At 33.6% G+C, this 27982-nt stretch overlaps 1 protein-coding gene across 3 annotated transcripts in view; it reads left to right on the forward strand.

The window, feature by feature from the left end:
* Window positions 1-26714, forward strand: part of metap1d (methionyl aminopeptidase type 1D (mitochondrial)) — a 27599-nt gene extending 885 nt beyond the window's left edge. The window contains 9 exon segments of one of the 3 annotated variants that reach the window (NM_001024392.1): window positions 8646-8812; window positions 8890-9039; window positions 9152-9300; window positions 15179-15221; window positions 15330-15493; window positions 17606-17703; window positions 19039-19086; window positions 19186-19264; window positions 26553-26714. In NM_001024392.1, the coding sequence (NP_001019563.1) occupies window positions 8646-8812; window positions 8890-9039; window positions 9152-9300; window positions 15179-15221; window positions 15330-15493; window positions 17606-17703; window positions 19039-19086; window positions 19186-19264; window positions 26553-26631 (977 nt within the window). In that variant the 3' untranslated portion in view covers window positions 26632-26714. 3 annotated transcript variants of the gene reach the window in all.
* The last annotated feature ends 1268 nt before the right edge of the window (window positions 26715-27982 follow it).

Raw genomic sequence — 27982 nt, forward strand, 5'->3', positions numbered from 1 at the left:
AGACAAAGAACACAAGGGAAGAAATGTAGGGCTTAATGTCTCGCTTGTTCTTTATTGTTGGTTTGGCAGATTCTTTGTGGGTCCAGTCGAAGTAAACAGGGAAAGTAGCACTACAACCCTCTCTGTCTGTTCAGCCAGAGCTTTTTACTTTATATATAAATAAAATGTAACCCAAAATTGCTTTTGGTGCTGCAAATCTTTTATATTGGTCCACAAAGATTTACAACTTCTGCTGTTAACAGGGTGGTGATTCAGGTTTTTTTTTAATTCTAAGATTTTTCACTAGTGTTACTGCTTATCCAGCCTTATTCAGATTCTAGATAATGATTCTGTTCTTCATCTATTTCAATAATATAATTTGCAAGTAACCAAGCACAGGCAAACACATTCAAATTAACATTACTTTATTTTGACATTTTCCCATTTTTTAAATTTCATTATGTATTCTGATGTTTTTTTTTTCTCCCTAAAGGTTATCCTCAATGAATTGGACAAAGTGGAATACTTAATAAGAAGTATGGTAGATGCATAATTAATCGCATGACATTGACTATGTTTACATGGACATCAGTAATGAAATTATTTGCCTTAATCTGAAAATAACAATAATATGATAAATGTGTTTATATGAGTTGCTTTTTGAATGTTCCTTTTATGATCTCATTTTACATGATGTAGCGCATAATTCGATTAACGTCATTGCGTCACCACGCTATCCACATTTCTTCTGTAATTTTGGGTGGTTCATTTATAATTTCACAGCTTTAACTGCAGTTTCAGTTTGGCACTTTTACTTTCATTCAGGAACGTTTCATGCATGCCCCCCATGACAAATGAGATATTGGATGCGAGTATGAACTGCTGGAAGAGTGTTTTTTAAAGGAATTTGATACCACTTGCCGTATAGGGAAAAACAACTCCGCATTTTGCGAGGCAGGTGTCTGTGGTCCTTCACTGACTTCATTAATTGCAGAGCCAGAGAATAGTCAAACAGCTGTGTTTTATAGATTATATTGTTGTAAAATGTGGCAAAAATCCTACACAACGGTAATAGTTTGATTGCGGTGTTTACATCTGAACTGCAGTTCAATAATACCACTAAAAAAGGCTTACTCTAGTCCACATGTCTTAATTCGATTTCTGTTTAGTTTAATTATGACATTAATCGGATTAAATTAGGCTAATCAAAAATCGCTGTTTACATGGTAGATTTTTAATCAGAATCATTGTCTTAATCTGATTAAAATTATTGGTGTCCATGCAAGTGTACTCAATGATTATTAATAAGCATAAAATGGGTCAGCTGATTAACCAATCAGGTAATCATAAAACAATTAAAGCGATTAGTTCACCCAAAAATGAAAATTCTGGCATTATTTATTCATCCTCCACTTGTGTCAATCATTTTTTGAAGTTTATTGCTTTTATTGAACACAAATGAAGATATACAGTAGAATGTTGGGATAAAAATAGCCATTGACTTCCACAGGCATTTTCTTTGTATTGATGTAGGAGGCTGCATTTTCTAACTTTTCTTCAGAATATTTTTTGTATTCAATAGAAAAAAAGAAATTTTTGGTTGAAATCTAATTTCAGCTAAAAGCTATACAGAATGACTGTAAAAACAAGCAATTGGTTCATTTTCTGTAAAAAAGTGAGTAAACCCACTGTTAATTAGAACTGACTCAACTTAATTTTTATAATTATGCACATACTTAATTTATTCAGTTTTAAGGCAAATTTTAGGATGATCCAATTACACACTTTTTTTAAGTCAACTAATTGCTTTAACAAACATTTTCAACATTTACTTAGTGAAGTCAATAAATAGTTTTTTACAGTGTATGAATTAAGACATGCTAATTTCAAAAATGCACATGGTTTCGGATAGATTGTGTAAAGATGGGATTTAACTACAGCTAGGGCTGCTCAATTTTGGGAAAAATCATAATCACAATTGTTTTGGTCATAATTGTAATCACGATTGTTCAAAACGATTATCAGTTGAAGTCAAAATTATTAACGCTCCTGAGAATTTTTAAAAATAAATATTCCCCAAATTATGTTTAACAGAACAAGAAATTTTAACAGTATTTTCCTCTAATATTTATTTATTGTTTTATTTTGGCTAAAATAAAAGCAGGTTTAAATATTTTGAAACCCATTTTAAGGTCTATAATATTAGCCCCCTTAAGCTATATATTTTTTGATTGTCTGTTATTTTTTGAACCCTTTGAATCACACTTTGAATACAAATACTTGTAGTTTGAAAAATATCTAGTCAAATATTAGGTGCTGTCATCATAGCAAAGATAAAATAAATCAGTTATTAGAAATGAGTTATTAAAACTATTATGTTCAGAAATCTTCTTTCAATTAAACAGAAATTGGGAGGAAAATGGTTGCTAATATACAGGAGAGCTAATAATTCTGACTTCAACTGCATATACAGTTATTTTCCACCCTGCAAAGGAAAGAGAAATAAATACAATAGAATAAAAGTATGAAACAAACTGTGCTTTAAGCATCTTCACCCTAATAAGAACACTTTAGCTACAAAAGTCCAGTCCTGACTTCAACTGCATATACAGTTATTTTCCACCCTGCAAAGGAAAGAGAAATAAATACAATAGAATAAAAATATGAAACAAACTGTGCTTTAAGCATCTTCACCCTAATAAGAACACTTTAGCTACAAAAGTCCAGAGCAATGAGGGATTTTTTCGTTTTGTTTGATTAATGATAAAAACAGGCGGCAGCAGGAATATCACAGTCACTTTAATGGTTTCTCTTTCACATGTCTTTTGATTCTTAACTCGTTTGTTTATTACACAAATGAGGGCTGATATAAATAATCACTAAACACCGCAGTTTGACACCTATTTGACCATTGAAGCGCTCACGTTAAGATGAGATATGTGCGCTCTGCTTAACTCAGTGTGCGAATAAGACTAAGTACTGACCGCATGCTTCTGATTGAGTGTGCGCGCCGCACACACACACACGCACACACGCACACACAGAAGCATGCGGTCTTTCGTGCTTTTAAGAGCAACACGTGTACAACTGGAAAGGGGCGGTATATGATGCAATAATCGTTTATTTCGATTAATGATTTTTCATAATCATTAGAAGCCAAAATCGAAATCGGATTTTCAATCAATCCCACAACGGTTTGAACTGTAGTTTTGCTGAATGGCTTTTTCGGACATTACATATTTTTACATATGTACATTACTGTAACCCGTTTTATTTAAGAACATTTGAGCTGGTTTCAGTCTTTAGCTTTTTCAATTTCGTCTTATTTAAAACATATTTATCTTGCTTGTCGATTAAATCCCATTTTGTTATTTAACCTATTAATCCTTTGCAACAGTCAAGTTGTATGTTAATTTGCTATGAAGTAAATGAAATAACTTATTTTTTGCATGCTGATTTATATGAAATCGTGAATATAGGTCTATATAATAACCTTGCAGTTTTGAAATTTTAGCTTTTTTGCTTTAATGATAGACTATTCATTTCATAAGAGCAGTTCAGTCTTTTATGAAGTTTGCTGTATAAAAATATAACGTTTTGAAATATTTATAATTATCGCCTATACATACCGACTATCAGCCTCCAAGTCTGAAGAATTATCAGTATCGACCAAAAAATCCATATCGGTGCATTCCTAGTTACATAATAATTGTATAAAATGATAAAACGTGAAATGATAAAAACATATGATATTAATTGGACCCAGCTTAAATGTAAAATTAAGTTACCTGAGGGAGAAGGAGAGGATTAGTAGGACTGAGGAAGAGAAAGAGAGAGAGACAAAGAACAGAGAGTAGGCCCCAAAGAGAGCCTGATAGCAGTAGAGTCAGAAGGGAAAATAGACTTCAGAGCAGGAAAAGCGCAGAGCAAGAAAAGAGACCAGAGCAAAGGAATCACATTTAGTATCTTTCTTGACCATGTGACCAAAGCACAAATACTGACATCTGACCAATCAACATGACCACATCGTAAAACCCCCAAAGTCCACACACATATTAACCATTCACTGGTCTTATCAGTATCTGTCTTCGGAATCTTTATGAAACTTCTTGGTGTAAAAGACATGTTTTGCAATATAAACAAATGCATAGTTTAACTTGCAATCTTACAATAGTATTTGAATTAGGAAGAGAGCGACTAATGATTTTCAAGTGACATTAAAATTATAAGTTGACACTGATGTTTTCTCAGAACTGAAGTAAAGATATAGCTAAAACAAGAGACTAAGTCTATATTGTCGACCACACACACAAAGGGAATTCAGTGCAATCCACATCCTTGGCCACATCCTTTGCTCACTGCCACCCAAATTGTTGTCACTACACACAGCCTCTGTGTACCCCACCCTGGGTTTAACCCACTACTGCCTTTATTCCAAACCCCTCCAATAACCGCCCCTTTGCTGAATATGAGCTATTCCCTTCGTCACTGCTATTTTTTTCATCTTTGTAACTCAATCCTTTCTTGTGTATAACTACGTTTATTTTGGGCCTTTGACCACTGCGTTTTGGTCACAGTTCTTTTCTCAAGACTAATCTCTACAGTCCTCATTGACATGAGTTATTGCATGCTTGTTGATGTGTGGTGGTGGATCTCAGATTTTTTTCTTTGGTGGTTCAGATTCAGAATCGAGCTTCATAATGTGTGACGATCATTGCATATTGTAATTTTATTAACTATTTGTTTTCAGGGAGGAAATGGGTTTGGGGACATATTTACTGAGCAAGCAATATTTGTACATTTGAATTCACTTTACTTGATGGAAGTTTGGTTGAAAGGTCCGACATTGTCATAAAAACAGCCATGGAACTGTAGTTTTGGATAAGGCTCTAGTGAAAATAAATATATTTTTAATTATAATAGGTCCTTTTAAAATATATTCAGGTATTTCAATAAATTGTAATTCTTTACTGTTAATCGAAGTTGTTCCTGTACTGTAAAAAAAAAATCCAGGTTGCCCTAAATTTTTAAGCTGAGTCAAATTAACCTTATGGGTTCATTGAACTCATCTTGTTAAACTGACCTAAAACTGCTTGCATAACGAATAAAATTAAGTCAGAAGATGATTAACCTAGTTTAATAAGTTACAATGAACAAAAACTAATGCTGTCATGATTAATTGTTCATATCATTTTTTTACAGTGTGTAAAATCACTAAAAATATTGAATTATTAATTTTTAGCTTCTAAATTTGCATCTTGAGAGAGGTCATGTTTTGATCCTCGATTAGTCTTACCAAACAAGTGATGCCATTTCGCAGGTCAGATTTCACCAAGCTTGAACTTTGCAATGCAGCGAACTGCGAAAACTTGTTTGACACATTCGCTTGTGTAAAAATAGAGTCTATGGGGAGAAAAGTCCAGTGTGCCCGCAACTTATTACTTATAGTTCTAATTATATTATACATGTAAAAAAAAATTATTGTCGACAAAAATTAAGCTGCTTTCATGTCGAAAATAATACAATAATGTTGTATTAGTTGATTATTTTAATCAATAGTTGATAGTTAACATTTTTACTAACATGAACACAGTGCAATGCATTTATCTAATTATTTATTAATTTTTATTAATGGTAATTCATGAAATAAGTTGTTCATTGTTAGTTTTTTAACTCACAGTCAGTGCATTAACTAATGTTAGCAGGCACAGCTTTGGATTTTAATATTGAATTAGTAAATGTTGGACTATGATTATTAATAAATGCTGTTCAATATTCTTAGTTCATGTAAATACATCAAATATCATTTACGGTCGGACCATCATTTTAATAATTTGTGTACTGGCATCTATTTACATGTACAGTGAAGGTCAGGATCAGAACATTTGGTAAATACAATGCACTATAAGGAACATTAATTGTACTTTTTGAAAATAGAGTAAAATGGTTGAGTTTTACCTTTCCATTCAGCAGATCTCCTGATTTGTTCTGCCTGGAGAACTTTTAGCTTAGCTTAGCATAGTTCAATAACATCAAAATAGATTAGACTATTAGCATCTTACTCAGAAATGACCACAGAGTTTTGATAAAAGAGTTAAGCTTTAAAAAGGACAATTATCAAACAGTTTTTTTGACATTTTTGAGCTAGATGCTAATGGTCCAATCCGATCCAATGTCTATGCTAAGCTAAAAGTGCTCCTGTCAGACCCAAAAATCATCACAATGGGAAAACATTATTTTAGTCATTGAAATTTTTTGTCAAATATTTTATTTTATCATTGAATATTTTAGTCAAAGGTCTAATGTTTTTGGTGCACATATTTAAAGGAGATGCACTTGACTTCGTTGCAGAAAAAAAGGTAGATGGTTGATCCTATGAACTATTAGGTTGGACACAATTTTTATAATTTGCAACGTTTATGGTTGTAATTCTAATGCGTTGAATACGATTTTTCTTGCCAAAATTTTAGATTTAATTAATCAAACAAAAAAAAAAAAAATTWATATATATATATATATATATATATATATATATATATATATATATATATATATATATATATATACACACACACACACACACACACACACACACACACAATGTTAACATTTTTTTTTAATTGTTGAAAAAAGAAAAATCACATTTACAGAAGTATTCCTGTGAAGCTCTAAATTGAGCTCAGTTACATTCTGTTTCCACTGATCATTCTTGAGATGTTTCAGCAGCTTAATTGTAGTTTACCTTTGGTAAATTCAGTTGATTGGACATGATTTGAAAAGGCATACATCTATCCACATAAGGTCCCAGGATTGACAGTGCATGTCAAAGCACCAACCAAGCATGAAGACAAAGGAAATGTCTGTAGACCTTCGAGACAGGATTGGCTTGAGGCACAAGGCTGGGGAAGGTTACAAAAAATTTCTGCTGCTCTGAAAGTTCCAATGAGCACAGTGGCCTCCATCATCCATAATTGGAAGATTTTTGAGACCACCAGAACTCTTCCTAGAGCTGACCGGCCATTTAGGCTGAGTGATCAAGGAGAGTTCTTCTGTGGAAAGAGAAGAACCTTACAGAAGGACAACCATGTGTACAGCAATTCACCAATCAGACCTGTATGGTAGAGTGGCCAGACAGGAGCTACTCCCCATCTGGAATTTATCAAAAAGGTATCTGAAGAACTCTCAGACCATAAAGCCTTGTTTATACTTTTGCATCAATTGATCGGCGTAACCCACGGCGCATGCAACGCGCATAGCAGTGCATTTGTTCCTCTTTGTCGAATGTCTTCACTGGTGTTTTGTTTTTTCTGAACGCTTCCTTTATGTACAAGTGGCTCAAACTAGCTCATTTTGAGGCAGGAACTGGTGGACGTGCATTAACGTTAACCATGAGGTAAACACAAAACAAAACTCTCCATCCGGAGCTCCTTCACGGGACTCCACACTTGTAAACAATCGCTCCATCGGGCTCGCAAGGCTCTCCGTCCGGCTCAGACTCATCAGCGCTACCAAGCCGACCAATCACAGTGCTTGCGCTATGCGTCGTTGCGACGTGTAGTTACATTTTTTGAGAGGTGCGCATCAGCGACGCTGATGGTCACAACGTAGGGCTATGTGTCAAAGCGTAGGCTACGCCATAGCATACGCATGCGATTGATACAGAAGTATTAATTAGCCTTAAGAAACTAAATTCTTTGGTCTGATGAGACTAAAATTGAACTCTTTGGAGTGAATGCCAGGCGTTACTTTTGGAGAAAACCAGGGACCGCTCATCACCAGGCTAATACCATCCCTAAAGTTAAGCATGGTGGTGGCAGAATCATGCTGTGGGGATGTTTTTCAGCAGCAGGAACTGAAAGACTATTCAGGATAGAGGGAACGATGAATGCAGCAATGTGCAGAGACATCCTGAACAAAAACGTAATTCAGAGTGCTCTTGACCTCAGACTGGGGCGACGGTTTATCTTTCAGCAGGACAATGACACTGAGCACACACCAAAATGTCAATGGATACATATAAGTTTGAGTGTACTAGTTTTTTTTTTTTTTTTTTGACCATTATTGTAAGTTATTTTGTTAGATAAGCTCCGAATTTGGCTTCAGTACTGACTAATGTATCTAATGTATATGCACAAATATAATATTGTATAGCTTCTTAAAAATATGAATTTAAAAGATAGATTTGTTAGGGGTATACTTGTATATGCTAGGCACTATATATGTCTAGCACACAAATTGCCCTGTTATGATTATGGCAAAATACCAATAGCTTTTTCCCCGACTATGATTTGGTATCGTTCTTAAAAATCAAGTCATCATTTACTCATCCTTCACTTATTCTAAACCTGTTTGAGTTAACCACAAAAGAAGACATTTTGAAAAAAGCTTGAAACCACCATTGACTTACATAGTAATTGTTTTCCTGCCATTGAAGTCAGTGCTTACAGGTTTTTAGCTTTCTTCTCTCTATTTAGAAGTTAAACAATCCTATTTAGGCTGTCAGAGATTAAAGATACTCATAAAGGTTGGGAACCACTCGAGCGTAAGTAAATTGGGAGTACACTTTCTATTTGTTGTAAAGGATCCCTTTAAGATCACAGAGGGCTCCAGAAGTTCCCTCCTCAGAGCATTATCACCCCTTTCCTGATATTTTTCCCTTTGTGCAGGTGGCTTAAGGCTGCTACAGAGAATTTCAAGGCTACCTCACTGCCACAAAGATGCATCTTTGGCCCACCAGTGCCAATTTCACCGATCTTTCTTCTGGAGGAAGCCAAAAACTTCCCACAGTGTAGTCCGGCCTGCCATAGTGCGCCCAGCTTATCCCGTACCCAAGGTAACTTCCACTTCATCAAGTGACACTAAAAATGTAATGTCGATTAAATCTAAAAAAAAAATTCTACTTTGTCATAGCACATTCAGAGGCCTGACTACGTGTCATCCAGCAAAGTGCCTGAATGGCCAGATTACATTGAGATTAAAGATGAAGAGCAGATCCAGGGATTAAGACGAGCGTGTCAACTAGCCAGACACATACTGCTGCTGACAGGAAACAGTTTGAAGGTAAACTCTACACTTAGCTGAAATCCGAGACCGTAATGTTGAATGAGCTTGATGTGACTTGTCTTTTGAATTGTTATTTGCAGACACTGTCACTATATTGTTTGTTTCTCAGGTTGGTATGACGACAGATGAAATAGACTTTATAGTCCATCAAGAAGCGATTCGTCACAATGGCTACCCTTCTCCCTTACATTATGGGGGCTTTCCGAAGTCGGTCTGTACCTCTGTGAACAATGTTGTATGTCACGGCATTCCAGACAGGTAACTCAGTGCTATTAAACATAAGTGCTTTGTTTTGACTGAATCTGTATACATTTGTTTGTTAGTATGTAGTTGAATGACATAAAATAGAAGTGCTCAATTCTGGTGCTGGAGTGACCTTTAGAGTTTAACCACTACATAAAAGCATTGTTAGCCAAATATCCTTGCAAATTAGTATTAATTTCATAGTTTCCCAAAATCATAATTCCAATGGACATTGCCAAACAGCATCGAATAATTGAGTGATTGTAGTTATCATATTGTCCCATAAAGGTCTAGTCCTTTATTATTTCCTTCATTTAGCCAGAAGATCACATTGAGACAGTACTGTCTCTTCTTCCAGTGAGACCTGGTCAAGACGGCAGACAGCACACTACTCAGAAAGTTGGAAGTGGGTCAAAATTAAGCTGATTTTGCAGATCATTCCAAGCCGTAGGAGCATAAATGATAAAGCACGTTGTCCAAGTTCTGACAATATCCTTGGGACTGTTAAACAAATACAGGAACCAGATCTAGCGTGTTGGTTATTTATATGAAATGTTAGCAAATTAGAAAGATGGATTGTAATTTACTTAAGAGAGTCTTTAAAGTAAATAAGTACAAATGTAATTTTCTCCGTTGATATAAAGATAACTAATCTAAAGAATTGTACAAATTGCAGGGATGCGTCCATAAGTCTGCACCTGTGACAGAATCTAGTTTTCTAAATAGAGTAGCAGCTGCATGCATATATAGATGATAACCATAATCAATTATAGACAAAAATGTACCTCTACTAATTTCTTATAAGGAAAACAATTTTTTGACTGGGATAAGAAACCTGATTTTGGCCTAAGCTTTTTTAATAACTTGTCAACAAGTATATCAAAGGCTTATCTCTCATAAATCCAAATACCTAGATATTTATAAGAGCTAACGCTTTCTATTTGTACACCATTCAAAGATGTAATTGTCTGGTCTGTTACCTTAGTGCAGCCACGGCTAAAAATCATATATTTAGTCTTTTTAAAATTTAAAAACCAATTTTAAATCCTGCAACGTACACTGTGATACTTGAAAAGCATTCTTTAAATACTGAAAGCATTCTGTAAGTACTTTAGGAGGAAACATGGGCTAAGGATCGCTAGTTTGCTGTCCCAACTTTTTCTGATTTGCGGTTTTATTAAAATCTGTCAAACTTTTCAAAAACAGCATCCTTATTCTCTTGACTTCTCTCATGAGAACGACAGCTCTGTTTTTGAAGAGAGACCTGGGGAACCCCAAGAGAAGGATGTAAGAGGGAAGCTGCTATTAAATAGAAGTAGTAAAGCGTCTTGTAAAACAACAAAGAACAAAAATAGCAAACCATTTCTCAGATACTGTGTTCATATGTACAGTAATTTGACACTGAGTCTTTGAGTCTAGGGTCATGCAACAAGACAACGGTCCTAGACATACCAGCAAATTTATAAAAACAGCTGACAAAGAAAACAAACAACAACAACAAAAATCAAGGTGTTGCAATTGACCTTATTCTTTAGTGCGGAAGTGCGTTTGTTTTTCAATTGTTTTAGAACTTCTGATTTAGTGTCCAAACAAGTATTTCCATGACTATTCATAAAAAGTAGAATAATATAATAAGGAAAATATCAATATGCAACATCAAGTAGCATAACAAGCTGTTTTTACGTCTAAAAATGAGTGGAACTGAATAGGACCGGAAGTCTCAAGTCAAAAAGATTCCAATTGCTGCGCCTACTTGTACATCAAGAATAAGGTGTATAGTTCAAATCCAGATCTTATTCAGGCAAGAGCTGTGCAAAAACTCCTCCTGAATGATCTGAGAAACTTTTAAGATCATACAGAAAATTATTATTTTAACAAATTACTGCTGAAAGTGGATCTACAGGCATCTGAATCATAGCGTGTCCTTGAAAACATGACTTTTCTATCTCGACTTTAGTTTGATTAAAAAAATAATAACATGGTGTGAGATGTCGTCATGATGTTTATCTGAGGTTTAATCTTCTGAATTTTAAGACCTGCCAAGGGCCAATTGTTTTTATTGTTTTCCTGATACAGGAAACCATGGAATTCAATAGGATGTCCTAACTTTTTTACATGATTTCACATGTTGAAATGATGGATGCTCAAGTGTTCCTGTGCAAGTCTACCAGCTTGTTAGTTTCAAATACAATGCATTGAAGTATTGTAGATAAGTAGGAAGTTACCTTGTTGTTTGAGAAAATGGAAGTTTCTTGAGGATATTTTCAAGGACAGGAATGCGTAACCCTGTTTTTGGAGATCTACCTTCCTACAGAGTTCAGCTCCAACCCTGATTAAACACACATGAACCAATCAATTAGGACCTGAATAGCACTTGATGACTACAGACAGGTGTGTTTGCAATTGAATCCTGCAGGAAGGTAGATCTTTAGGAACTAACTTCCGCAACATTACCATTGGAGAAAATAAAAATGTAACTGTCATCTTGAATCGTGCACTTATAAAATGTATATTTATTTGCAATAGCAAATTTCTAGCAATTATGAGATTTTCCTATTATTGCTGCATACACTGGAAAAAACATTCTAAATTGTTGCAAACAATTTATATAAGCTAAATATAAATAAACAAATTAGGCTGAGCATTACTGAATTTAATTTGTTTGTTTAAAAAATAACCTCTTACCTTAAAACATTTAGTAGATCCAATAAATCATTTTTTCAGTGTAGTATTAACAGTAATATTTTAAGTGAATATAATGAGGATATTCCATTGCTGTCCACACCAAATGTGGCTTTATTACAACATGAAAGTGCCCTGCTCAAAGTGAGTAGGGCACTGGGAAGTTCACTCTGATTGGAGTTTGCTAATAGAGTAGGGGAGAGGATGCTTCAGATTATATGGTATCACAGCGTAACATTCTTTTGCTAACCTTTGAGCCTTAACTTAAGCTGCAAAGTCTGTTTGTAGCACCTGGTTCAGGTGTGCTCAGTTAGAGCTGGAACCAAATGTGGGAGATTGGCTGCTTCCATAAGCACCATTGAGTAACTCTGACATTAAAGACTATATAAGAAAGAAAAAAATGAATTGATTTAATTCATTTATAAAATGCCAGGCAGTGGAACCATCAAGTGTAAATATATTTTATTCTGGTTACAGGTGAATAATTGTATTAAATATTGCAACAGAATAACATTTTACAATCTTAGGCTGAACCCACATCACAAGATAATCAGGATGATTTTTGAGTTAATTTCTCTCCTTCCTGATGTCCTGATTATCTTGGTGGATAAAAAAAAAACACTTATCAGATTTCCCTTTGTCAAGAGGTGTGTTAAGAGTAACTTAATCTTCTCCGAAGAACTCTGATGTGCAAATCTTTTTAATATGTTGAATCGGCTTTAAGATTTGTTGTCTACACCACAAAAGTTTATTTGATTGTACTTTTATTCGGTCATATTTAGCTTTATTTAAGATTCATAAGTCATTTCAAAATAGATTTTATAAACTTCGTAACATTGAGCTCTAATAAAAAAAAAACAATAGTTCATTCATTCATTTTCTTTTCGGCTTAGTCCCTTAATAATCTGGGTTGCCACAGTGTAATGAACCGCCATCTTATCCAGCATATGTTTTACGCAACGCATGCTCTTCCAACTGCAAGCTGTAACTGGGAAACATTCATACACACTCATTCACACTCATACACTACAAACAAATTAAGCCTACAAAATTCACCTGTAGCAGATGTCTTTCGACTTGTGGGGGAAACCCACAATAATATATAAATAATAATATTTAAAATAATATATATTCTATTTTATTAAAAGTATCCACTATATTTTCATGAATCAAAAAGTCAAAATGTAGGGTCTAATGCAATCTTTATATAATTTTATTATTTGATTTTGAATTATTGTTAGATCACATGAAATGAAGCCATATTAAGTTAGAAAGCAAACTGACAGAAGACAGAAGCATAATAAACACAATCATGGCACAGCATAACGTAAAATATGTTTGGACAGCATAGATGGAGAAGCAGAGGGGCTAAAATTAAGCAAGCCAGGAAAACAGAAAAAAAATTGGCTTGATTTAGTTTAATCAGCTCGTTCTGGCTTAGTTTGTTGCACGTTTGCTGATCCTGGATGATATTGTGCTGCTATGTCAAGCCTGGTGTTGATAGCCAGGATAAGTGCACTTTATTTTTCTAACAACTCATCTGTTTTATTTCTGTTACACAGAAACGTGAAACGCCTGTGATCATATGGACAATTATTGCTTATTCATTTGAACATGCATTTTTTTTTTAAATTCTAACAATTGTAAATTGTAAAGAACATGGATTGAGCGTAAAACATGTTAATATCTGGAAATATTGATAGTTAAACTAACAGATAAATCACTAGGATTAAATGTTAGCCTGCACTGTAGCAGGCTAGGTGCAAAGAGTAAATCTCAGTAGTAACTTAATTTAGCTTAATTTAACCTGCTTTCATGCATGGTTTTAGTCAAGGGCAAATTTAGCCAGGGTAGCTTGAAAATCCCAGTTTAATCCCTTATCTTGCGTTTGTGCAGTATTTGTGGGAACAGCACATGTTTATTCGTTTATCCTCAATTACTTTCTCTTTCTCTTTACTTTTACTCTTTACTGCTTTATTTTCGTGGATAAGGAAACAGTGTTGTTTGAACTCCACTGAAGACATCCATTAGCCTGCATATTTAAATTTCTTTATTAAGCACAAAGATTTGATTCAAATCTATTTCTAAATTCAGTTCTAATTGCCAGCAAAAGATTAAATGAACAATAATAATGAAGTGTAGTCAAAAATCTGACTTGTATCCAAACAAGTATATACTGACTTGTATCCTGTTCTTATGCCCCATATAGTGATGCATACGTCTCCAAAACCCGACAGGTGGACAAATCTTGTTTTTAATAAAACAAATATAAATATGCATATAATAAATAATACTTCTAAAAATAATAACATTATACAAATGCAAATTGTCATGAATTAACTGAAAAAAGGCATGAAGAAGGCATAGAGGCAGTGGTTTTTATATTTATGTAGAAAATAATAATTTTTGTAACATTTCAACCCTTTAATTTTTTCATTTGTAAAGATGTTTGTGTATTGCTGTACATCCTGTGTGTTTCAAGCAACGTGTAAGCGTTTGAACCTGCATATGAACATAATTAACGCGATCTGCGTTGGAATTTAGACTAGCTTTCAGTTTGTCGATGGCGCTATTTCAGTTCTTCAAAATAGCAATACACAATGCACCTAAACACACTTCTATTTTTGACCAGCACACCGCTGAGTCTAAAAATTGGCGCAAGTGGATTTGCTATTTAAACAACATGGTGCAAAACAAAAAAAATGGGGTTGTACTGGTCTTAAAATAGCAACAAATTTTGACAAACATGTCTTGCGCCTTATTGTGCCGGGTGTATGATAGGGTCCTCTGTTTGAAAATCTGATGGTGTGTGGTCTTCTGTCTTTGTCACATGGTGGCACATTATTGAGTTTTGTATTTTTTCCCCTATTTGTTGTTTCTAAGATTTAAAAAAAAAACATCTAAAAAGACTTAATAAATATTTTAAGTGTGTACAGTCAAGAGAAGATGTGTTTCTGCATGTTGGTGCATGACATGACTTTCAATTGGTGGACAAATTTTATTCACATGTTTTTTTTTTCATAATTATCTTTTTTTTTTTCTTACGTAGGGCAGTTGTATCACCCCAACATTTATTATTATGAAGTATGACTTATCACTTTAAGTTATTAAGTGTGACTCGATATTGCATTTTTAATATATTTTTTAACAATTTTTTTAGAAAAAACTACATCTTTGACCCATACTGTGAATCCTGTGTTTTGATTTCTAGTCGGCCATTGCAGGATGGTGATATCATCAATATTGATGTCACAGTAAGGCCTTTCCTTAAATTGTTAGTCTTTTATTTGTTGTTAGAACTCAGTAAGGATATTATTTATGCATGTCCTTATCAGCTAAAATAGTCAATATGTATTCTGTAGGTTTATCTGGAAGGTTACCATGGTGACACCTCAGAGACATTTCTGATTGGCTCAGTCAACGACCAGGGCAGGAAATTAGTGGATGTGGCTCGTCAATGCAGAGATCAAGCCATCGCCGCCTGTGGCCCGGGACAACCTTTGTGCGTCATTGGCAACATCATCAGGTGAGTCTACATTCCCACTCTTTCCATCGCAAGTTTCAATTCCTAACAGCACCTTTAAGTATAGATATCTGTGGGAAACATCTTTCATTCATTATTCATTTTCCCCCACTTGCTTGTTTCTTTCTTTTTTTTTGTTAAAAATAGCAGATCTAACCTTTGTTATCCTTCTTTTGTGCAAAAGTTAAAAAAAAGACAGCAATCTTGCCTTGTCAGGTTATGAAGCCCTTATTTGATAGTGTAGTGTCTGAAGAAGGACTGCACAGAGTTAATGTATTTCTCAGTGAGCTCCGAGCAAGCAATTACCCAGAGTGCATTGGGGTTTTTCCTGCAATGGGGTGTAAATTACAGGTTAGTTTGTCTTGTTGGATGTGTGCGTGTATGCATGTGTCCGTGTGTGAGGGGGAGAGAGAGAGAGAGAGAGAGAGCGATGTAAATTACAGGCTTGCTCCTGCTGTCTTTGAGAATCGTAGACTCTGCCAGGGTGGATTCAGCTCCCCACAGAGACACGAAAAGATCCGCAGGAGCCTTTTCACAGAGAAAGAGGACACACTCAATCACTCACATACACTACAGAAACATCTTATTGACTTAACGCTTCTAATGCAAAGACGTACATGTGCAAAATATCAATAGTGAAGATGCTTAAATGGGGCTCAGGGTCAAAATGCTGGGGAAAAAGTGCCAGTGAATGTTTTATTATTGAATTGTACGACAAATGCTGACATGCATGTATGTTTGTACATGTATTTTGAAATTAAAGCATTGAATATAATTGTATGGATATACACTAGCAATAAATATTCCTTCAGTGTCTGAGGAAGCAATGCTTTTGTTGTTTCTCTCTCTCTCGCTCTGTTTCTCTCTCTGCGTAGGATTCTGAGCTTCTGCAGGGACATACACTGTTATTATATACACACAGAGGGAACAATTACCTCTCCTCAGGAAAAAGCACTTAGACCTCTCCTTCACTCCTTCTCTCCATCTCTCCCTTTTATATATTTTTTTATCATGCTGGCACCCAAGCATCCTCTTTCAAACTCTTTGCAATTCTTTGTCTATTGCGTTTTTCAATATTCTTTCTTTTATCTTTTTCTTTTTGCCAGTTACCTTCTTGATACACCCACCTCCCCAAATATATAAAAAAATTCTGGTTGAATATGTCTAGCATGTGTTATTCACAGTGAAAAAGCTTTTTTCAACTTGTATTTACATGTAAGCAACACTGTTAAATTTGACATCTCAAAAACAACACACTAGTAAACCAGATTTATTTATTTTTATTTATTATTATTTTTAGCTTTTACGCTAATCATTTTGCAGACACTTTTTTTTTTCCGAAGGAGGAAAATAAACATACACTACTGATTAAAGGTTTAGAGGTAAGTTTTTTTCATGGTTTCATGTTTTTTTCTGTTCATTCTGTTTAATTATTCTGTTCATCAAGGTAGCATTTATTAAATAGAAAAAAAATAGTTAAATATTTATAAACATTTTAAATAGCCGCTTTCTTATTTTATGTTGTTTCAAATGAAATCATTATTTCAGTTATTATTGCTTTTATTAATATTACCATTAATAATAATAATAATAATAACAATAATAATAATAATTAATATTAGTGTGATTTCTGAAGTATCATGTGACTCTGAAGACTGGAGTAATGAAGCAGAAAATTTATCTTTAAAATCACTGGAATAAATTATTAAAGTAAATTATAAACATTTTTGAACAGTTATTTTAAAGTACAGTAATATTTCACAATTTTACAATTTGTACTGTTTTTTTTATCAAATAAATGCAGCTTTGGTGAACAGGGGAAGCTTAATGTTTTTTTAAAACATTAAAAAATTCTACTGACCCCAAACTTTTGACCGGTAGTAAACATTTATATCATACATCAAAAAAGATTGTTTCCCTGTACTGGCTTGCAGCTGTAAGGGCATCCGCTGTGTTAAACATACACTGGATAAGTTGGTGGTTCATTCTGTGGGGACCCCTGATGAATAAAGGGACTAAGCTGAAGGAAAATGAAAGAATGAACAAAGATGAACCTGGCTCAATATAAATCTGAATATTTACTTATGTTTTTTTGTTGTTGTTTTTTAATTGCAGCAATATAGCAAACTCAAATGGATTTCGTGTATGTCCATATTTTATTGGCCATGGGATCGGAGAATATTTCCATGGACATCCAGAGATATGGCATCATGGTAAGAGTTCAAATTAGGTCTTAGTTTATTTTAAGGTACAATTACTCTCTATCAACAAACAATTATCCAAACCACAGTGCGATAAACATTTGCAATACTTTTTCATAGGCACTTGTACACATCACTTTATAACTTGTATATTTATAACAAATCTGCACATACAATTCATCATCTATAGCTCTTTTATCTAATTGCATCTCTGTCTAAGGTTTGTCGCCTTTTCTCATACTTATTTTCGTGTTGTCACTTGTCACTTTATGTACAGTGGAAGCTTCTGTAGTCAAAACAAATTACTTATGTGTGTTAAACCGATTCTGATTTTGATTCTGATTAACTATGACTTTCAGATCAATAAATGACTAGTTTGCTGCTTAATAATAGTAAGGTAGTAGTTAGGTTAAGATATTAGGTAAGGATTAGGGATGTAGAGTAAGATCAAACTTTAGAAGTACTAATAAGCTGCAAATATTTTTATAGTAAACAGGTTATAATAAGCCTTTAGTTAATGTAAATTGATACTTAAACTAAAGTGTTAACTAAAATTATAATATGTATAATTTATTACTCAATATTTAGAATTTTTATCTTGAATAACTTAAAGAGATTGTTTACTTTTAAGTCTTCATATGTTGATTACTGTTTTTTTTTGTTTTTGTGGAAGACATGAAAAGATACTTAAAATATGTGGGGGTTAATAGTACTGTATGTAATTTCCATTTTTTTATTGAAATTTTATAGTGATGGAATGTTAGTGATTGGATGGCTTTGAAAAAGTAGTAAAAATAAAGACCTGTTTAAAATGATTTAAGACCTACAACACAATATTTAAGCGAATTTAAGACTTTTTAAAGCCTACATTTTTGACATTTTAAGACTTTTTTAGACCCCACAGAGACCCTGTAATAAACAGAAAACACCCCAATTACCAAGAAACTGTTCATTCTTTGTTTATCCAATATTCCTTATTATCTTTTGAGTTATCCTGAGGAAACTTTACTTCAAAATGTTAAATAAAATGTTGTGATACATTGCAACGGTTTTTTAATTAAAAACAATGCCAGACATTTCCATTGAGTACTTTAATTTGAATTAAACTTCTCAATAAACAAATTTTAAAAATCCTTTCAGAGAGAATGAAGAGATCATCTATGTTAGCATCTTTACAGTTTATAAGCTTTTGCATATGTTAGTTATATTGTACTTTGTTAAACCATTTAAATGTTGTTAAAGTGGTGATTTTTAATGTGGTGATTAAGGTGTTTTACCATTATACTGAATGGAATACTTGCAGTGGAGTAGAGTTCATTCAGTACTGTTCTTATTATCTTTTTTCAGCTAATGACAATGACCTCAAGATGGAAGAAGGCATGTCCTTCACCATAGGTCTGTGTGAACTTACATTTCACTTTACAGAGTTCTCATCAATAGAAGCATGAATTGTCACCATTTTTGGCACATTTAACCATCATACTTTTATTTCAGAACCTATTCTTATGGAGGGAACGTCAGAATTCAGGATCCTGAGTGACAAGTGGACTGCTGTGTCTGTGGACGACAAAAGGTGTTGTGCTCAATTTCTTCTCCCACACTTTCTCTCACAACCTTTCTAATAAGAGCACAATGCAGCCGTTTAAATGTAGCCCACATTAATCATCCATTACTTCATGCGAGAACAAGTGGCTAATTCCTATTGAGAATCTTCAAGAACTTTATTTCTATTGGCTGTTGACATTTAACTTGGAAAGACTAAGTACTCTTAGAATTTGAAGCACGTATAGAGGCAAGTGCTCCGTGATAAACTTTCCTTTAACTGCATATATTTCACTCGAGAGCACTTCAGTCTTAATTGCAAATGAGCTGATTGCCCTGTTGGCAGGTGAGTGCCGAGTGTTAATACTTGGTCAGTGGTTGATTAAAACTCTGATTATTAAGGCTGACTGGGGTGCAGAATATGAAAATGGATACTAAAATAATATTTCAAAGAGTACTTCATTTGATAGCATGCATGAACACATTCATGGGGGATTCTATATTTTGGAGGCATGTTTTTGTATATGTTTCAATCGATCGGCTGAAGATATCAACCGACAATCTCATGTAACGACTCGATCGGTACTCTTCAATCTGGCCAATCTCATGAACCAATTGCAGGGGATTATTTATGAGTTTAGAAGCAGAGGAGGACACACGTGCGCTCTTGTATAGTACACTTAGGCTACAGCAGGCACAATACATAAGGGGGTAAATGGTGCGTGGGGTCATGAGCAATCGATGTGTTAATGTCAATTTTATTTATATAGCACTATTAAACACAACCAAAGGTTGACCAATGTGCTGAACAATAAATCACAAAGAACAAGTTTAAAATTATAGCTAAAACAAACAATTCTCACAAATAGTTAATATAGGTAAAAACAACCAAATCTCACTAATATTTATATAGATGTGCTCGCGTCACAACAGCTAACATATATACAGATGCGGTGCAACCTGTTTTTACAGTCTATTGGCACAACTCGTGTGAGTGATGGTCTCTTTCTTGCAAGTGCAACCATTGTATTTGAAAATATTTGAATGGTCTTGCATGTATTTAGACCTTTTTTACATATAACAGCTGAAAGTTCTGTGTTTTTGACACTATTGCAAGATCACTAAACGTCTGTAAATAAAACTAAGATAAATAAAACTTTCATGAATGGTAATAATATAACTTTTTGTTATACATTGTAAAACATGGGGAGTAGGGTTTACTTTGAAAAAAGCATGAAAAGGTTTTTTCACTCAGAAAAGGCTAGTAAATCTTCAAAGCTTTGCCAAGTAAAAGATTAACCAAAATTATTAGTACATTTAATTAGAAATGTTAAATTTATTGAGGAATTCAGAGTAAATTTTATTGATGTTTAATTTGTAAAATTGACTTAAGACACACATTAAAATATAATACTATTTTTAGATTTATATTTTATCCAAGATTCCTAGTTATGTTTTTAGTTATCCTTAGTAAACTTTACTTCAAAATGTTTAATTAAACATGGTTATGCACTGCAACTGTTTCTTAATTAAAAACACTGCCAGACATTTCCATTGAGTACTTTAATTTGAATTAAACTTCTCGATAAACAATTTTAAAAAGCCCTTTCAGAGAGAATGAAGGGGTCATCTATGTTGGCATTTTCCTCTTCTGTAGTACTGCCCAGTACAATGATCTTCACAACGATTGGTGAAGCAGTCTTTAAGCAGGTCTCTCGATTAAAATATTGTATTATTAGTTGCAATGTTATCTCTTTCTTTATGCTGTAATTGACAGTATTGATGTTAAGACCTGTGCTCTGTTGCATAAAGTGATAACCAATATGTACAATTTTGCGGGATAAAATACTCACATGTCTTTAACACTTAAAGAACCTTACATATGCAAAGTAAAAAGTAATTCAGACATTTTTAATGTACCTGGTAGTCTTCAATGAGTTCCTGAGATGATTCTCCCAGGCAGGAAAGCATGCAGTGGATAACAGAATCTCACTAGCCTTGAACTTGCTAAAACAAAAGTAAATTTCTTGGGTCATTAAACAGTAACTGTGTAAATCTCCATCCATATATAACTGCTTATCTAACAAATCAGACAGCTGCTGGAAATCGGATGTGCAATATAAATTTACCTGCTTGAATGAATATAGTTCAGTTTTTGCAGAAAGGTTGGCTACAGGGGCGTTGTGGTTAAGCTTATGTTCCCGTTATTGATAAATAAAATAATATGTAACACATTTACAATTTAGTAGTCAAATCAACACTTTTTGCCAAACACACACACATATACATGTTGAATACATTAGTATATCTATATAAATGTGTTGTGCAACTTACCTTACATGAGCTTGAATGGTGAGTGCAGTCTGTTAAACATATTCAGTGGTGTAAAGCAACTAATTACAAATACTTAAATTACTGTAAATGAGTAGTTTTTCCCAGGAATTGTAATTTACTGAGTAGTTTTAAAAATGTGTACTTTTACTTTCCCTTGAGTACATTTTAGTGCAGTATCGGTACTTTTACTCCACTACTTTTCTTCAACCTGCAGTCACTACTTTATTTTTTCTTGTCTATGGGGATTAGAAAAATCCATCCTGTGATTCCCGTCTTATGCTAAACGGATCTTTAGCAAACTCACTCAAGTAATACTTTGTGCATTCTCTTCAACCAACAAAATTGCTGGAGCTCTATACCTTTTTGCAAACCAAACCAAATTGATCAATAAACAAATAATGTATTTCACCTTGTAAATGAGACATGTTGAATTCTTCTTTTACTATTTGCAGTGTTTCTGAATTGAAATTACAATATTGTTTGTCAACTCCGTTACTATATAAAGTACAGACCAAAAATTTAGACACGCCTTCTCATTCAAAGACTTTTCTTTATTTCCATGACTGAAAATTGTAGATTCACACTGGAGGTATTAAAACTATGAATTAACACACGTGGAATTATATACATAACAAAAAAGTGTGAAACTATGTGAAACTGTGTGAAACTAAGTGTGAAAATATGTCATATTCTAGGTTCTTCAAAGTAGCCACCTTTTGCTTTAATTAATGCTTTGCACACTCTTGGCATTCTCTTGATGAGCTTCAAGTGGTAGTCACCTGAAATGGTCTTTACTTCACAGGTGTGCCCTGTCAGGTTTAATAAGTGGAATTTCTTGCCTTATAAATGGGGTTGGGACCATCAATTGTGTTGTGCAGAAGTCAGGTGGATATACAGCTGATTATAGGCAGACTGAATAGACTGTTAATTTGCATTATGACAAGAAAAAAGCAGCATAAAACAAAAAAGTAAAGAAAAGCAAGTGGCAAAAGCAAGTGGCATTACGTTAAGAAATGAAGGTCAGTCAGTCCGAAAGATTGGGAAAACTTCACAAAAAAAGTCACAAAAACCATCAAGTGCTACAAAGAAACTGCCTCACATGTGGACTTCCCCTGGAAAGGAAGACCAAGAGTCACCTATGCTGCGGAGGGTAAGTTCATCCGAGTCACCAGCCTCAGAAATCGCAGGTTAACAGCAGCTCAGATTAGAGACCAGGTTAATGCCACACATAGTTCTAGCAGCAGACACATCTCTAGAACAACTGTTTAGAGGAGACTGTGTGAGTCAAGCCTTCATGGTAGAATATCTGCTAAGAAACCCCTGCTATGGACAGGCAACAAGCAGAAGAGTCTTGTTTGGGCTAAAGAACAGAAGGAATGGACATTAGACCAGTGAAAATCTGTGCTTTGGTCTGATGAGTCCAAATTTGAGATCTTTGGTTCCATCCACTGTGTCTTTGTGTGACGCAAAAAAGGTGAACAGATGGATTCTACATGCCTGGTTCCCATCGTGAAGCATGGAGGAGGAGGTGTGATGGTTGTTGGGGTGCTTTGCTGGTGACACTGTTGGGAATTTATTCTAAATTGAAGGCATATTAAACCAACATGGCTACCACAGCATCTTGCAGGGGCATGCTATTCCATCCGGTTTGAGTTTAATTGGACCATAATTTATTTATCAAAAGGGCCAAACAAGTGCTAAGCATCTCTGGGAACTCCTTCAAGACTGTTGGAAGACCATTTCAAGTGACTACCTCTTGAAGCTCTTCAAGAGTATGCCAAGAGAGTGCAAAGCAGTAATCAAAGCAAAATGTGGCTACTTTAAAGAACCTAGAATATGACATATTTTCAGTTGTTTCACACTTTTTTATTATATATATAATTCCATGTGTGTTAATTTATAGTTTTGATGCCTTTAGTGTGAATCTACAATTTTCATGAAAATAAAGAAAACGCTTTGAATAACAAGGTGTGTCCAAACTTTTGGTCTGTACTTTATATTATTTGAATCATGTTCAGTTTAAATGATTCAGTGCTTTCAAAAACACATCACTTTCTTTTTAACCTTAAAAAAAAAAACAATAACATCTTTATAATATTTTTGTCAGCTCTATTTACCATATTGCTCATTAAATACATGCTGTTGACATTTCTACTTCAGTATCTCATTGTAAACTTTTTATTGATTTAAATGATTTTATTGATTAAGTGTAATGCAGCAGCCTGTTTTTTGACTGGGACAAAAAAGAGAACATATTTCTCCCATCAAGGCCTCTCTTCACTGGCTTCTTGTGAAACAAAGAATTGATTTTAAAGTTTTGACTTTAGCTCTACATGGACTTGCCCTGGCCTATATATCTGCACTTTTACGTTTGTATTCTCCCCCAAGATCCCTTAGATCTTCTGCTTAGCTTACGCTAATAGGGTATATTATGCATATTATATCATGCAGGACTTTTAATTTGTCAGTAACCTGGCTCAAACGCTTTTGGTAAACTGTATGCCATTACAGAATCAGCGCGTTTAAGGTTTGTTTTCTTTAAAAATTAAAGATCTTTAGTGCCTATTTAAAATGGGTCTCAGAATGTACAAGAAGCACTGCATTAAAATTTCTGATCCATGTCTTTAAAATATTTACATTTATTTTACTCCAGTATTTCCAATTTATTTCCAGTGTTTCTGCGCTCGCCTGCTGGTCCTGACAGGCGGGTGCATGGAAACGCCTTTTCATCTCAGTTTATGTTTCAACAACTAAATAAATTCTTAAGTCTGTTTATCTGATTGTATTTTAATTACATTACAACATCGATGCTGTGAAAGGCACTGTATAAAATTGAAAATGTCACATTAACCATTCACTGGAAGTTTATCGTTATGGGAAGAAACACTAGCTCTGCATATCTCCTATTCCCGCTTGAAAACAAAAGGAGACAGAGTCTTCTCAATCTATGCTTCAAAACTTTGGGACACATTACCTTTAGAAAATAGAGCTTTATATACATAATGTTATTTAAAAATCAGTCAAACTCATCTCTTCTTTATCCTATTGATATAATTTTTTTAGACTCATTGACCATACAAATTAGTTTATCTATTTATTTTTAGTTTTAAATTTTATTGCAGCATATATTGTCCTGTCTCTCTAATTGTTTATTATTGTTGCCATGTTTGTAAAGCAATTTGGTCAACATTCGTGTTGTTTTAAGGTGCTATATAAATAAAGTTGACCTTGACCTTATCCAAACCAACTTCTTACCTCTATATAAAATTGGTTGTCAACACCATTACTATTGCTTATCTATTATGTTAGAAACTGTTTACATTACTCAAGTATCTTATTGGAAATGTATCCAATCTCAAAACCCAATCTCTCTAAATACAAGTCCCTTCTTTTTTTTTTTTTTACTTTTAATGAAAAGGTAATGGGAAAAAATCTCCTGTTTAGTATTGATTCTGTCACATAATCTCAACATTATTGTTCATACATGTTACTCTAATTCTTGTTAATCTTAAACTCTTACAGAGTTTGACCACAAACTTTACTTGCTAGCATAAATGCTAAGAATACATGTCACTAACGACATCATGATGACAAGACTATTAAACAACCCAATAATCATTGGCAAATTCTGTCTTCCTTTTGATATTGCATAGATATATTTGTATGTTATACAATGTAATGCTTGGTGTAAGAACATTTTATATCTAAATATTTTTAGAGAGAGAGCACAAAGATTTCAGTGCTTTAGATATACATAATTTACTGTAATTATCATACTTGTATGGGATAATTCCATTAGTTTAAATGTAAAGGAACAAAATTGATGCAAGATTTATAGGAATGTACTTTAATAATTTTTTTTATTATTATTAATGTTGCACGAGGAAAATTGGTCATTTTATAAATATAGGAATTGATTACACAGTATTAAGACATACTGACTAAATTGGACAACAAGAAATAATGGTTTTCATCCTTATAAGACACTTTTTGGGAGAGAATATTATGTTTTTATGACCTGTGTTTCATGACTGACAATTTTTAACATTTTTAAATAAACAAAAACACTTGAACAAAGCTGCAAAAAAATATGCTTTGGACACCATACATACAAATGTAGAATCACTCACACTTACACTAGACAGAATCCCATCTTTTCACTTTTTTTCTTCAAAGATGAAGGTCAATGAAAACATCTTTACTCATTTATAGGCATTTGCACGGTGCATCCAAAAACATGAAAAATGCTTGCCACCTTTGCTGAGCGGTCATGAGCTGTGATACCCATAAACATAACACAAATTGGGACATAACTAGACTGAATAAAAATAATCTAGTGTATAGTATTTATGGGTATAGCAGAATAGAATGAATTATAATTAGGATGATTTTGTGAATAGGATGTTTGTCAAGGTCATTAATTATGTTACAGTTGACATTTTTACTTTAGTATCTGATTGGAAACATCCTCATTTTAATTAAATGCTTTCCAAACACAAGTCACTTGCTTTTTTACTTTTAATGGAGAAAAAAAAATGTTTGTAATATTGCTTGTCAAGTCTGTTGATATATTGTTCATTATAGATAGTCTACTACACACACACACACACACACACACACACACACACACAGTATAATACTGTGTGTGTATATATATATATACATACACTCAAATGAATGACTTTTGCTAATTTAAAAAGGCAACTAAATTTTTGAGTTTTTCGGGCCATAACTTAATTGTTTTATGTTCACTCGCTTTAAATTTGTAAAAAAAAAAATAATAATAAATAAATAAATAAATAAATAAACGATTTAGTTAACGTAATAGATTTGTGTTGGGTCAACATGAAGAAATTGTGTAGAACCCAGCATTTTGTAAAGTGTATTTTTACATCACAATTTCAGATGTAGGCTTGAAAATCACTGAATGGCTGTTTGTTTGTGTGTGCGTGCGTGTGTGTGTGTGTGTTCTTATTGATCCTCAGGTCGGCACAGTTTGAACACACGGTTGTCATCACTAGCGATGGTGTAGAGATTCTGACTAAGCTACCTGAGGAAGATTGACAGGAATGACGGGACATCTTGTGACGTGTGAGATGGATCTGTTGTTTAGAATTTGCTATTTAAATAAAATTTTCTAAACTTTTCTCCAATTTTTAATCGTATTTTTTTTTTACCTGTCTTAATCAAATTTCTTTTTGAAACAGCTGCACGACTCCACTGGGTTTTTACATTTCGAATTAATGGAGTTCTAATTATTTAATGCGTGTTATTTTGTAGCCTAATGAGTTTCAATATCTCTTTACTGTTACAAACTCTTGCTTTATGATATCATCTCCGACTTAAGCATGAACAAGCAGGGAATGAAATGTCATTATGTCTTATTATTATGTCGGGGTTTCTCCATACATCATATTACTCCGAAGTAATGTAGTTAGCTCTGTATCTCTCCAGAGGTGATTATATTTATGGGCCATGGGTTGCAGTATGAACCATGTGTAGCGTATTAAGAATACCCTGTAATCATATCTTGCTACACGACATCATTTGTAAACTGTTTATGCTGTCTGACATTTGACGGAGTTTGAAATTTGTCCTGCTATAACAATAACAGCGTCTTAGTCAATAGGGTGTATGTGGTAGTTTAAAATATTTTACAAATATTTTACTTCTACAAAAACCACACTTGAATGACTAAATTTATTCTGAGTGAAATGAGCTAGAAAGTGCACTGACGTGCTCGAATAGTCGACTTCCATTCTGCATCTGTTTAATAAGACCGTGCCTCTATGATGTGTACAATTAAAGTTAATTACATTGTGACCCTTACTAGTTAATCTGTTGCTTCAGAGGCTGAAGTGCCATCTGGAAACTTTCCTTCTGTTTTTCTAAACCGTCCGCAAGGGTTATATATATATATATATATATATATATATATATATATATATATATATATATATATATATATATATATATATATATATATATATATATATATATATATAGCTTGCAGTTTCTCTAAAAAGATACATTTAAAAGATAAGTGATTAGTCATGGTCAAATATAGCCTTTTGTGTCCAAAAAAATTATTTTATTAATATAACAGTGATGTTTTTTTTTTTTTTTTCAAGACGGACAAAGAAAAGAGAGACGACTTTATTACACGACATAATTAATTATGGATTAATGATTACCCATATGAATTAGGCTACGTATGCCTTAATTTTCATTTACATGGCAAATGGAGAAAAAATAGTGAAGCGAATATTTGAAAAGCCATTAGATTGTAAAGATGATGCACAGTACCAGGTCGCAGTAATATTATTATTATTATTATTATTATTATTATTATTATTATTATTATTATTATTATTATTATTATACTTTTATCTGTATATCTTTAGATGGTCTAGTT

This window comes from Danio rerio, chromosome 1, assembly GCF_049306965.1.
Source record: "Danio rerio strain Tuebingen ecotype United States chromosome 1, GRCz12tu, whole genome shotgun sequence".
Classification (NCBI taxonomy): Eukaryota; Metazoa; Chordata; class Actinopteri; order Cypriniformes; family Danionidae; genus Danio; species Danio rerio.